Source organism: Argentina anserina, chromosome 2 (assembly GCF_933775445.1).
Source record: "Argentina anserina chromosome 2, drPotAnse1.1, whole genome shotgun sequence".
Taxonomy (NCBI): domain Eukaryota; kingdom Viridiplantae; phylum Streptophyta; class Magnoliopsida; order Rosales; family Rosaceae; genus Argentina; species Argentina anserina.
The window spans coordinates 15,035,111-15,048,018 of NC_065873.1; the positions used below are offsets into that span (position 1 = coordinate 15,035,111).

General features: G+C 40.0%; 1 protein-coding gene and 1 pseudogene across 1 annotated transcript; one reads left to right on the plus strand and one right to left on the minus strand.

Moving 5' to 3' along the window:
* On the minus strand, positions 1 to 11,331 carry LOC126784016 (pentatricopeptide repeat-containing protein At1g62260, mitochondrial-like; annotated as a pseudogene).
* Positions 11,332 to 11,456: 125 nt separating this feature from the next.
* Positions 11,457 to 12,904, plus strand: LOC126782688 (pentatricopeptide repeat-containing protein At2g17033). The gene is made up of 2 exons (XM_050507987.1): positions 11,457 to 11,752; positions 11,843 to 12,904. Exons 1-2 carry the CDS (start codon positions 11,468 to 11,470, stop codon positions 12,902 to 12,904), a joined length of 1,347 nt encoding a protein of 448 aa, XP_050363944.1. The 5' UTR covers positions 11,457 to 11,467.
* The last annotated feature ends 4 nt before the right edge of the window (positions 12,905 to 12,908 follow it).

Sequence of the window (12,908 nt, forward strand, 5' to 3'; positions counted from 1 at the left end):
AGTCATGATAGAGATCCCTACTTGATTCAAATTTTCTCCAGTGAGTGAAAAGGTTTGACATCCCAGCAACGCGAACAACTCACGCTAATGTAGGCAGCATGCATTGTTATCCCATTTTCATCCATCAGTGATTTCTAAGCCTCTGAGGAATATTGTGCAATTCTTTTTCCAGTGAGTAAAAAGGTTTGACATCTCAGCAATGCGAATAACATGAATTCCTATGGGCAGCATGCTTTGTTTTCCTGTTTTCAACCACCAGCGATCTCACAGCTGCTGCGTCATCCCATAGTTCAGCATCAGCATACATATTGTACAACAATACATACGGAGCTGAGTTGTTGGGTTCAAATCTTATCAATGCTTCGGCTGCAACTTTTGGCAACTCCACATTGTTATGCACTCTACAAGCACCTAATAATGCTCCCCACACAGCCTTATCAGGTTCAAATGGCATTCTATTGATTAAATCCCTAGCCTCCTCAAGCTTTCTATGCCGACCAAAATGATGTCCACAAGGGAGGCATAGTGTTTGATACGTGGCTCAAATTCACTAATCATGGATTTAAATTAATTCCGGCCTTCTTCAACCAATCATGCATATGCACATGCATGTAGAAGTAGAACTGCAATAAATTTTATATACGTGGGTTGCACCGAGACAGGCTACGGTACTGAGCAGTATGTGGTACCCCTCTTTTTTTGTTCTCTTTTTTTTTATTTAATCTTTGTAACCTGGACAACAGGTCATCAGATTACCCAATAAATAACACATGACAATTTTTATTTTTATTTTTACAAATTGAACAACACATTTGTTGTCATGTTAGTAAATTTGTCCAAAAACATATAATAGAGGTCATCAATATATTAATTACATCAAATTAGACAAAAATAATAATTTATTATCACAGTTATAGTAATTTTCAAAATTTATTGGTCGATCTTGTAAATATAATAGTTAGAACATTTTTACACAATTGAGTACACTATTATATGAGTGAAGACACATAGACTTTTTTGTGTAAATATGAAAAATTATCACATTTAGTACACATTCGTCTTCAAATTTGTAAAATGAGTTACGAACATGTAAATATAGTCATGACATTGTAATTTACAACTTACATAACATTTATTACAAAAAAATTGTATCAATTTTCCTCGTATTCATAATAGTGTAGTAAAAAAATGTAATAATAAATAATACCACCCAATTACACAATTGAGCAATCTATTACATGAATAAGGATTCATGGACTGTTTTGTGTAAATATGAGAATTTACTACCTTTACAACACATTTATTTTCAAATTTATAATTGAGTCATGAACATGTAAATATGGTCATGACCTTATAATTACAACTTATATTACATTTATTACAGAATTTTGTATCACTTGTCCTTGTATTCGTAATAATATTGTGAAAAATGTAATAACTTAGAATATCACTCGACTACACATTTGAGTACTCTATTACATGAATGATGACAAATTGACTCTTTTGTGCAAATGTAAAAATTTACGACCTTTACAACACATTTGTCTTCAAATTTGTAAAATGAGTTAAGACCATATACTTATGGTCGTGGCATTGTAATTAAAATTTATATGAAAATGTATTACAAAAACTTTTATCGATTGTCATCGTATTCATAAAAATGATGTGAAAAATGTAATAATTTTCTCAATAATGAAAATTACAAAGAGGACACCCAATTACACAACCGAAAAATCTATTACATGAATGTAAATTTACTACCTTTGGTCCTTTACAACACATTCGTCTTCAGATTTGTAAAATAAGCATGAACATGTAAATATGGTCATGGTCTTGTATTTACAACTTATAGAACATTTATTATAAAATATCTTATAAATTGTCCTTATATACATAAAAAAAAAGTTGTAGAAAATGTAACAAATTTATAGACTACGAGGACTCTATCACAAAATTGTCGATATTTACAACACCTTCGTCTTCAAATTTATCTACTAGGGTACTTCTCACCTAAGAGCATATATCTAATCTACTAGCTAGGGTGCTTCTTGCCTAGGAGGATGCATTGTCTTTAGTACATTACCTAGGAGCATACATGTATCATTTCTATAAGTGTACGTACTTCTTGCCTAGGTGGATTTATCGCTAAGAAGCATGTTATCTTCTCTACAAGGGTACTTCTCGGTTTTATGATATTAATTTAATGTCTCTGGCGTTTGATTTGTCTTTTTAGATATCATGATTAATTGTTAACATATATACAGAATACATAACATTCTTAAATATATAAATGTTACGTGCTTTTAAACTTACACAAGTATATGAAGAGTTCTTGATATAAACAAAACAAAAAAATTTGATTCCCAAACAATTTGAACATTTACAAGAAGCCAGTACAAACTAAAGAAAAAAAGCTTTAACACAAAATCAGAGGGCAAATGGTTTATCATTTAAGGAGTGAGACGTTCCTTTCGCTTCACAATCCCAACAGACAATATGCCACCCAGAACTAGCTGTGAAACCACGTTAGCTCAAGCAATGTAATCTCCTTCAAGAAATTATTGATAGCTCACCTTAGTTGCTGATATTGGATACATATAAGCCATGAAAAATGCAGAGCAAAAACTGCAATACAATTTTTCAAAAAGATGTAGAGGTGAATAAATTAGCACTCATGCCGAGTGGAATTTAAAAAAAATGAGCCACAGCTAGATCATTGTGCGAAACATATACAAGAGGAACCATTGCATACGTCGGGTTCACCCAACATCCCGTGCATCCTGTTTTAAGTGATTTATCAGTTCGGTGCCATAACCTTTTACTTGTGATCAGTTGTCATTGCACAATAAGCTATATCTCCAAACCTTTGGCTGTAACCAAGAAAAGAGTGTTAGTACCAAGGAGACAGTGATACCTCCTACATAAAACGATAATTTCACTAATGCACAAGGTACAACATAGGACCGTACATATTGGGGAAGTGCCTAATCATTTACAAGGTCCAACCCTAGGGATTTCAGGAATATAAGCCCCAATACTTTAATCATGTAATAATATCAATACATTGTCGACATAGAACGTGATTTAGTAGAGCTCCCGGTTACCCAACTGAACATAGAGCCTAATAATGCTCGAGAAAATTAGAAAAACAAAAAAGATACCAAATAACCATTGTAGGTTGTAAACTGTATATTGTATTGTGAAAGTAGTTCTGACAGCAGAATAAAACCAGGACATGTAAGAAATGATTTGACAGAGTGATCTCGTAGTCCTTATGTAGATCTAGAATTGTTTATTTTGAGTATTTTCCTATGTAGTACCGTCTAAAAACCCTTTGAATTTAAGGATGTGAAAATAGATATACATGGTGATTACATCTGATAACCATAACTGACTAATAGCTTCTGTCATCCGAAAGTGAAAACCATAAACAAAACTTACAGGAGATATTAAAACTTATCACAAATGGATGGAATGAGGTACTGAGCTAACAGAACTACCTATCCATAACCAGTCAAACAACTCCTTGGGCATGTTTGGCCAGGCCGGCTATGTTCTTTAATCAACCAACCTGAGAAAACCAATAGCATAAAAAAAACCATAGATTAAAATGAACATCAGCACAGGTATACAACAAAAGTTCTTGCTTTCAGAGATTCTTATTCACCAAACACTTAACAAAAGTTGATCAGAGACAAATACCAGATCATATGCTAATTAACACCATCACTGGAAGCTTCCTCCTACCTAAAAATCGAAGTTATACAACAAATTACACAGTAATCCATAATGCTGAAATTCATAAACACAAAATGTCAATGAAAATGTACCTCTCTCTTCAGTAGCTCTTCTCTAGCACTATGATCTCCACTGGGTTGTATGCTCCTCTACAACATCCGAATTGTCAATCTTAAACGTTAAATTCTCCATCTTCAGTTTCGTAGAGTCGTGGTCCAAGTCGTCGTCGTTGGTCGCTTCTTTATCAAATAGACAATTTATCACTTAATTCCAAACAAAACAAACCACAAAATTAAACAAAATCGGGTTACGACCTAACCTACACCACCACCGCTGCCGACCCACACGACTTATTAATACCAGTGTTTACCTTGCTCGTCAATGATATAACAAAAACCTTCTTCACTACTCCAATAGCACAACCACCAACACCACTGCCACACCAGAAAACTGCCGCTGCTGTCACAGTTAGCCCACCTGTTGTGAAATATGCCGATCGCGAAATGAACAGATCAAGACCAATGACCCGCTCCCAATAGTTATTGGATAGGTAGCGAATACGACAACTAACGATTTCGGTTCGGTGACCTTCGCAAAACTGAAATTGCCCAATCCCTGTTCTTCTTCGATTAAAATTAAATGATGCTCCCTCTCTCTATAGATGCAGATCAACTAACCCGGTACTCAAACTTAGAACTGATGATAAAGTGTGTCTATTAGGTTTCTCTCCTTCTAATAGCATCTGAGAAAAAACCTCAACACCACCTATAAAGTCCCCATTCTTTTCATACCCTGCTATCAAGGAGGTCCAAGTGATTATATTCTTTTCAGGCATCAACTCGAAAAAACCTAGAGCCAATTCCAAACTACCAACCTTGGAATACCCTGTGATCATTATATTCCATGACCGCGCATCAGGATATGGCATTCTACGAAAAAGGTTCGCAGCCTCTTCCATATCTAACATACGTACATAACCACTAATCATAGTATTCCACGTCCAGATATCTCGTTCTATCATTTGGTCTAAAAGTTCTCTAGCAGAAACAATATCCCCCGCCTTCACATAGCACGAAATCATAGAACTCCATGACGCAAAATTCTTCTCAAACCTCCTACCCTCCTCTCTCCCCTTCTCACAATGCAATGGTATCTGATCAAACAGCTGCCGAGCTTCTTCAACCATTCCACTCCGACCATAACCAGCAATCAAAGTATTATAAGCCTGCAGCAAACCTTCCACACCCTCATCCTTCTTCCGACATTCACGAAGAAGCCACGCAGCAGCATCCAGCTCATCGTTATGAATCAGCCCCGACACAAGTGCATTAACAGAAGCCCTATCCCTACACGGCATCCTATCAAAAAACTCAACCGCTAATAAGAATGTAAACGAAAGCAAAGCTTAATTGAAAATGCTGAAAGCTAAAAATGGACACGATGAAATTGAAAGAACAGATCTCCATTCATTGCGGCCAAAGCCTTACACTTTTACTATTTATAGGTCATATTGATCATCAGGATGCAAACACGTGTCACGCATCTAACTAATAATAATACCCCTAGTAGCTGAAACAAAATATCTAATAAACCTTACGAAAGACATACCATTGATTCATAACATTGCACCCTGCTGCACTAGAAACTTGAGGTCAAGTTTCTGAGACAAATTCTGGAAATCGTGCTAAAATATCATCAGCATATTCCCAGGTGGCTTCTTCAGGATTGGATCCATGCCATTGAATCAACCATTGAGTAGCTTCTACACGATTTTTCTTGACCATCCTTCTCTGCAGAATAGCTGAGGGTACCCATTTTGGGTTTGCTGGGTCCAAAATAGCTGGCAATTCAGTAGTTGCTAGTGAGTTGTGACCGATCTTTTTTTTTTAGAAGAGACACGTGAAAGACATTGTGGATTCTGGCAGTAGGTGGCAATTTGAGTTTGTATGCCACTGTTCCAATTTTCTCAAGCACTTCATAAGGGCCATAAAACTTAGCAGACAACTTGTTGAACAATCTCTTGTGAACTGATTGTTGTTTGTAGGGCTGGAGTTTCAAGTAGACAAATTCTCCTACCGCAAAGAATCGCTCTGAATGACCCTTGTCATAGTAGTGCTTCATTCTGTCTTGAGCCTTTTGTAAGTTCCTGCGCAGCAATTCCAATAGAGCATCTCTGTCTTGCAGCTGGGTATCGACTTGGGAAAGTGCAATGGATCCTGGAATGTATGGCAAAATGGAAGGAGAAGCATAACCATATAAAGCTTCAAAGGTGTCATTTTAATTGCAGAGTGGTAAGCTGTATTATACCACTATTCAGCCCATGGCAAAGCCTTTGCCCAATCCTTAGGTTTTCACCAACTGCACATCTAAGATACTGCTTAAGAGTGCGATTTAAATTTTCAGTCTGTCCATCTGATTGGGGGTGATAAGCTGAGGATTTACTGAGTTTAGTACCCTGCAACTTAAAAATTGGATTCCTATCCGAGATGATCTCCTCAGGTAAACCATGCAACTTAAATGTCTCATTCACAAAAATTTTAGCTAGGGAGGCAGCAATGTAAGGATGAGAGAGATGGATAGAGTGAGCATACTTGGTGAGTTTATCCACGATCACCCAAATAACATTTTTCCATCAGATGTTGGAAGCCCTTCAATGAAGTCCATTGAGATTACACTCCATGCTCCATCAGGAATTTTCAATGGTTGTAGCAAGCCAAGTGGTGATATGGTTTTATAATGCTGCCTTTGACACACATCACATTCTGCCACAAACTTATGCACATCTGCTTGCATACCAGGCCACCCAAAGCACCTATGCACTCTCTTATAAGACCTAGCTCTTCCAGCATGGCCACCCAAGTAACCATCATGATATTCAGACATCACCTTTGCTCTCCAGTCACCATGTTGTGGTACAAAAACTTTGTTCTTATACATTAGTTGACCATTGAGAAGAGAGTAATGTTTTTTTTTTTTCATTTGGATCATGTGTAAGGGTATGAATAATCTTTTGTGCCATTGAGTCTTGTAAACAAGTTGCTTTAATCTCTTCAAGGTATTGATGAACTGGTTGGGATGTACCAGTGAGTGTGGAAATAGTAGGATTCCTTGAGAGAGCATCTGGAACTGCATTGTTCTTCCCAGCCTTATAGTCTATTGTATAGTCATAACCCATAAGTTTCAATAGCCATTTCTGTTGAGCTAGTGTTGTTATCCGTTGACTTAAGAAATGCTCAATAGTCCTGTGATCAGTGTAGATTTTGAAGTGGTGACCAAGGAGATATGGCCGCCAATGTTGCACAGCAGTGACCACAATTAGCATTTCCTTGTCATAAACCGAAAGAGCTAAGTGTTTCTGTGATAATGCCTTACTCAAGAAGGAAATTGGGTGCCCTTCTTGTGACAACACTGCCCCTATGCCAAGGTCTGAGGCATCACATTCCACTGTGAACTCCTTAGCAAAGTTTGGAGTAGCAATAACTGGAGCATTGATTAAAGCATGTTTCAATTCATTGAAAGCTGCAGTGGCTGGGTCAGACCAGTGAAATGCATCCTTCTTGAGTAAATCAGTTAGTGGCTTTGCAATTATACCAAAGTTCCTAATGTACTTCCTGTAGTAACCTGCTAGACCAAGAAACCCTCTTAATTGTTTCAAAGTTGTAGGTTGTGCCCATTGTTGTACATTCTTCACCTTAACTGGATCAACAGTCACCACTGATGCACTAATAATGTGCCCTAAATACTCCACTTGTGAGACACCAAAGCTACATTTGGTTTCCTTAACCTTCAAGGAGTGCTCTTGCAATCTTTGAAAGACCATTTCCAAGTGAACTAAATGTTCCTCCATAGAGTTACTGTAAATCAGAATGTCATCAAAAAAGACAAGAATAAATTTTCTCAACCATTCCCTGAGCACATCATTCATCACTGACTGAAATGTGGATGGTGCATTGGTTAGCCCAAATGGCATCACCAAAAATTCATAGTGGCCCGAATGGGTTCTAAATGTAGTCTTCATGATGTCTTCTTCCCTCATGCGTATCTGATGGTATCCTGACCTCAAGTCCAGCTTGCTAAACACAACATCTCCATGCACTTCATCTAGGAGTTCATCTACTACATGTATGGGGTATTTATCCTTCACCGTAGCTGCGTTAAGTTCCATGTAGTCAATGCATAACCTCCAACTTCCATCTTTCTTCTTAACCAACAAAACTGGTGAGAAAAATGGCCTGACACTTTGCCTAATCACACCACTATCCAACATCTCCTGAATTATCTTTTCAATCTCCTCTTTCTGGAAATGGGGATACCTATAAGGTCTCACATTTATTGGGGGGTGTTTGGGAAAAGTTTAATTTGGTGGTCTTTGTTCCTAGTAGGGGGTAGCTCAGTAGTGGGGTAAAAACGGACTCATACTTGGACATCAAGGCTTGGATCTTGGAAGGAATGATGTTGACATTTTGTAGCTAAGGGTTGACATGAACTAACACTGCCTCACTCTCTTTTCTCAACACCTTTGCATAGCCTTGCAGCTAACCACCATTGTTTTTGTGGCAGACTCTCCTTGTAGCAAATGTTGCTGACCTTGTTGAAGGAGCTTCATTGTCATGCTGCCAAAATTTCAGGTAATGTCGCCAAGAGTCATTAGCCAGCTTGCTCTCAAAATAATTCCACATCCGGATATTGGTAAGACATAATTTTCCACTATAAATATAGCCTTGTAGGTTCACCTCCAATGTAGCTAGCTGATTTTTTTCCATATAGTCTCCACTTGCTAACCTCACTTTGAATGGTTTGATTGTGGCTACTTGTGCTTTAGTATTTCTCAATAGAGATGGGTGCACAAAACAATGTGAAGCACCTGAATCTATGAGTACATGCACTGTGTTCTTCCTACAAGTTCCCTTGAGTTGCATAGTGCTACTTGTGGCATCCCCCAACGCTTGTAGTTGTAGTTCTGGTTCTCCCTCTATTGTAAGTTCTTGCACTTGAACACCCTCATCATTGTCAACATGACCTTGTAAATCCACTTCCTCTTGAACAATTTCAAGCACCATTAACCTTTGTCCTGGCCTCCTGCAATTATGACCAGGGTTGTATTGAGCATCACAAAAAATGCATAGACCTCTAGCTTTCCTGTCTTGAAACTCAGCCTGTGTTAGTCTCCGGTTACCATCAGCTGGTGGAGCAGCAGCGATAACTGGGACATGAGGTTGTATAGCACGCACATGATTTGGTGCAGGTGCAAGCGCAATTGCCAGTGGCCTAGTTGCATTTACCACATTGCCAACCCGAGGAACAAGGTATGGCTGCTTATTTTGTTGCTTTTGCAACAATTCTCTCTCCTCTTCAAATATCTTGGCTAGGTCACAAGCTTCATACAACGTTTTTGGCTTTAGAGCCTTCACCTTGGCCCTAATGTGATCTTTGAGGCCCCCTTGAAAGAAAGATAGGAGCATTTGTGGAGAGAAACCAGGTGCTTGACGTGATAGACGAGTGAACTGGTCCATGTGCTGATCTACCGACCCACTTTGATTCATTCTTCCCAAAGCAGCTTGAACATCCACCAAATTGCTATTTCCAAACTCTCGTATTAACAACTCTGACAAGCCTAACCAAGTAGGAACAAATTCACCGCGAAACATAAACCATCTATCGGAAGCTTTGTCAACCAAATGCATAGATGCAATGGCCAACTTTCTCTCTTCTGGCACTTGGTAAAACTCAAAATATTATTCCACTTTGTTAAGTCACTTAATAGGATCTCCTCCTCCAAAAGTGCCAAATTCCAACTTCATCTGTTTCATGGTAGGCATACTGGCATAGTAAGGTCAAAATGGGTATATGGTGTGGCCTGTGTGGGATTAAAAACTTGATTTGGATAGTATGGTTGGTAAGGAGGTCCCGAGGACTGAAGTTGGGGTGTGGTTGTAGTGCTCATTGTGTAGGTAAGTGTATGAGTATAGTTATGGTCTATGTAAGGTGGTGGGCGGGGTGAGGGAGGCACAAAACTAGTTGAAGCAAAATTGTGTGAAGCATAGTTGTATGGAGTGTATCATGTGGCTGTACCATTTGCAAAACTGTTTGGGGCAAAACTTGTGTTCACGTATCCAATAGTTTTACCACTTGCAAAACTGTTGGGGACAAAACTAGTGTTCACAAAATTTGAAGTTGGACCAAAATTATGAGCATATGTTGGTGGAGCAAAACCGGTAGCAGCGGCAGATGGTATGGGTATGTAGGTTGGTCGAGGGCCATGTATATAAGTAGTGGTTGGTGCTGATTGTGGTAATGAGACTTTTGGTGGTTCCTTCATTGGGGTTTCTTTCATTGTCTCTTTTCCCTTCTCCTCTCTATCAAATCAGTGGTTAGGTTGGGGGTTAGACCTGACTTTGGACACATTCAATGTGTTCATAACTACTCCATATGCATTAGGTATCAACGGCTTAGTGGTATTGAACTCAAACAAAACCTCAGCCTCATCAGTTCCGCTTGATTTCCCTCCAGTCAGTTCTTTCATTGAAGAAGCTGGTAAGGTAGGTTTGTGAACCGTACCCGCAGGAGAGACCGTAGACGTAGCAATGGAAGCCTTGGTGGATGGAGATGACTCCAACAAGGGTGTCGAGGTTGGGCCGATTTGCAGAAGATTAAGGCGGTCAGTCGCACTGCAGATGCATCGCGCATAGCCCGAAACTCCGATAAGATCTCCGAGCGGAACGAGTTGAGTGACTCTTGATAGATGTTGAGAGTGCTCTGAAGCTCTCCGATCTGAGCAGCTGTGTGTTCCTTGTGTTGTTGCAGTGCAAGTTCCACATTAGTTGGCTCAGTAAGTGGTTGCTGAGATCCCCCAGCCCCCTTGCGTCCCATAATTCAAGAACAAACCCAGAAGAGGCTCTGGTACTAGATAATAAGAATGTAAACGAAAACAAAGCTTAATTGAAAATGCTGAAAGCTAAAAATGGGCATGATGAAATTGAAAGAACATATCTCCATTCATTGCAGCCAAAGCCTTACACTTTTACTACTTATAGGTCATATTGATCATCAGGATGCAAACACGTGTCACGCATCTAACTAATAATAATAATACCCCTAGCAGTTGAAACAAAATATCTAATAAACCTTACAAAAGAAATACCATGGATTCATAACAACCGCACGCTCAACATCACCCTTCTGCATATACCCACTAATCATTGCATTCCAAGAAGTAATATTCTTGTCCGGATCACTCAGAAACAGCTGCAATGCCTCTCCCATCATGCCATTCTTGGCATACCCACTGATCATTGTGGTCCAAGAAACATAGTCCCTCGTCGGCATTTTATCAAACAGCCTCCTCCCCTCCTCAATGTACCTACTTCCGCCGCACGAAACGTATCCAGATATCATTATATTCCAAGACACAACATCTCTCTCAGGCATTTCGTCGAACAGCTTCCGGGCCTTGACCATCTCGCCGCGTCTCACGTACCCAGCAATCATTGAGTTCCAAGTCACGATGTTCCGCTGCTCCATGTTGTCGAATGCTTCCCTGGCTTGCTCTGTTTTACCCATGCAGAACAAATGGGAGATCCGTTTGTTCAGTGAGATGAAATTTACGTCTTGAATAAGTAACTTGTAACTTGTAAGTAGCTAGGAAATGAAATTTTGTTGGTGCAATACCACCTACTGTATAGAAACCTCGACGGCTCGACGCTTGCTAGTTGCTACGCTCAGCCAACAGATGGGAAGCCTCGGCAGTGCACAGCAGCTATCATTTTCAGTAGCATTGCCATGGCGCCAATCTCGCCAACAGTCAAAACCCTCACTTCAAATCCAATGCGCTCTCACCAAACAAGGCCAACGCTTTCTGACCAAGCTCGCAGCCAACGCCAACGACCCATCCGTCGCCAACAAATTGATCTCCAAGTTCCTGTCTAGCTCTTCCAAGTCCGCTGCTCTCAGCACTCTCTCTTATCTCCTCTCTCCCCACACCACCCACCCTCACCTCTCTTCCCTCGCCCTCCCAGTAAGTCAAGACCAACTCCTCTGCGCATTTCCCGATTGGGTTTTGTTTTACTCTTGAATTCGACTAAGTTTCAGAATTGGGTTCTTGCAGATGTACTCGAAAATCACAGAGGCGTCTTGGTTTGAGTGGAATCCAAAGCTGGTTGCTTCCCTTGTTGCGTTGCTTGATAAACAAGGAGTAGAGAGCCAATCAGAAGCTTTAATCTCCGAGACCATTGAGAAGTTAGGCACTAAAGACCGAGAGCTTGCTCAGTTTCATTGCCACTTGGTGGAGTCACACTCGAAGATAACCTCAAAGCGTGGGTTTGATAAGGCATGTAGTTATCTCTATCAGCTTCTTCAGAATTCTAGCTCTGTTTATGTGAAGCGTAGAGCTTTTGAATCGATAGTTGGAGGCTTATGTACCATGGATAGGCCTCAGGATGCGGATGAGTTGATTCAGGAGATGAAGATTAAGGGAATGAAAGCGTCGGTTTTCGAATTCAGGTCTGTGGTTTATGGCTATGGAAGGTTAGGACTGTTTGAAGAAATGCTGAAGGTTGTGGACCAAATGGAGAAGCAGGGGTTTGGTAATGATACTATATGCTGTAATATGGTTCTTTCATCGTATGGAGCGCACAATGAGCTTGCTGCCATGGCAATGTGGCTTCAGAAAATGAAAGAATCGAGTGTTCCTTTCTCAATTAGGACTTACAATTCGGTGTTGAATTCATGCCCTACGATCATGACAATGCTGCAGGAGCCGAATGCTGTTCCGTGTTCCATTGGAGAACTGACTGGGATTTTGGATGGTGATGAGGCTTTGCTGGTGAAGGAGCTGGTTGGATCGGCAGTTGTGGATGAGGCAATGGTGTGGGATGCTGCAGAGGGCAAGTTGGATTTGCATGGCATGCATTTAGCTTCAGCGTACTTGGTAATGCTGGAGTGGTTCGAGGCAATGCGACACAGGTTCAAGAGTGCGGAGTGCGTGGTTCCTACACAGGTGGTCATTGTTTGTGGATTGGGAAAGCATAGCACTGTTAGAGGTGAATCCCCGGTTAAAGATATGGTTAAAGAGATGATGCATCGAATGAAAAGTCCGATGAGAATCGACAGGAAGAATGTCGGGTGTTTCATTGCTAAGGGAAGAGCTGTGAAGGACTGGTTGTGTTGAACTG

Coding starts and splice junctions, on each gene's coding strand:
- LOC126782688 (XM_050507987.1), top strand. CDS start 11,468: ATGGGAAGCCTCGGCAGTGCACAGCAGCTATCATTTTCAGTAGCATTG. Junction 11,753..11,842: donor TCTCTTCCCTCGCCCTCCCA/GTAAGTCAAGAC, acceptor GGGTTCTTGCAG/ATGTACTCGAAAATCACAGA.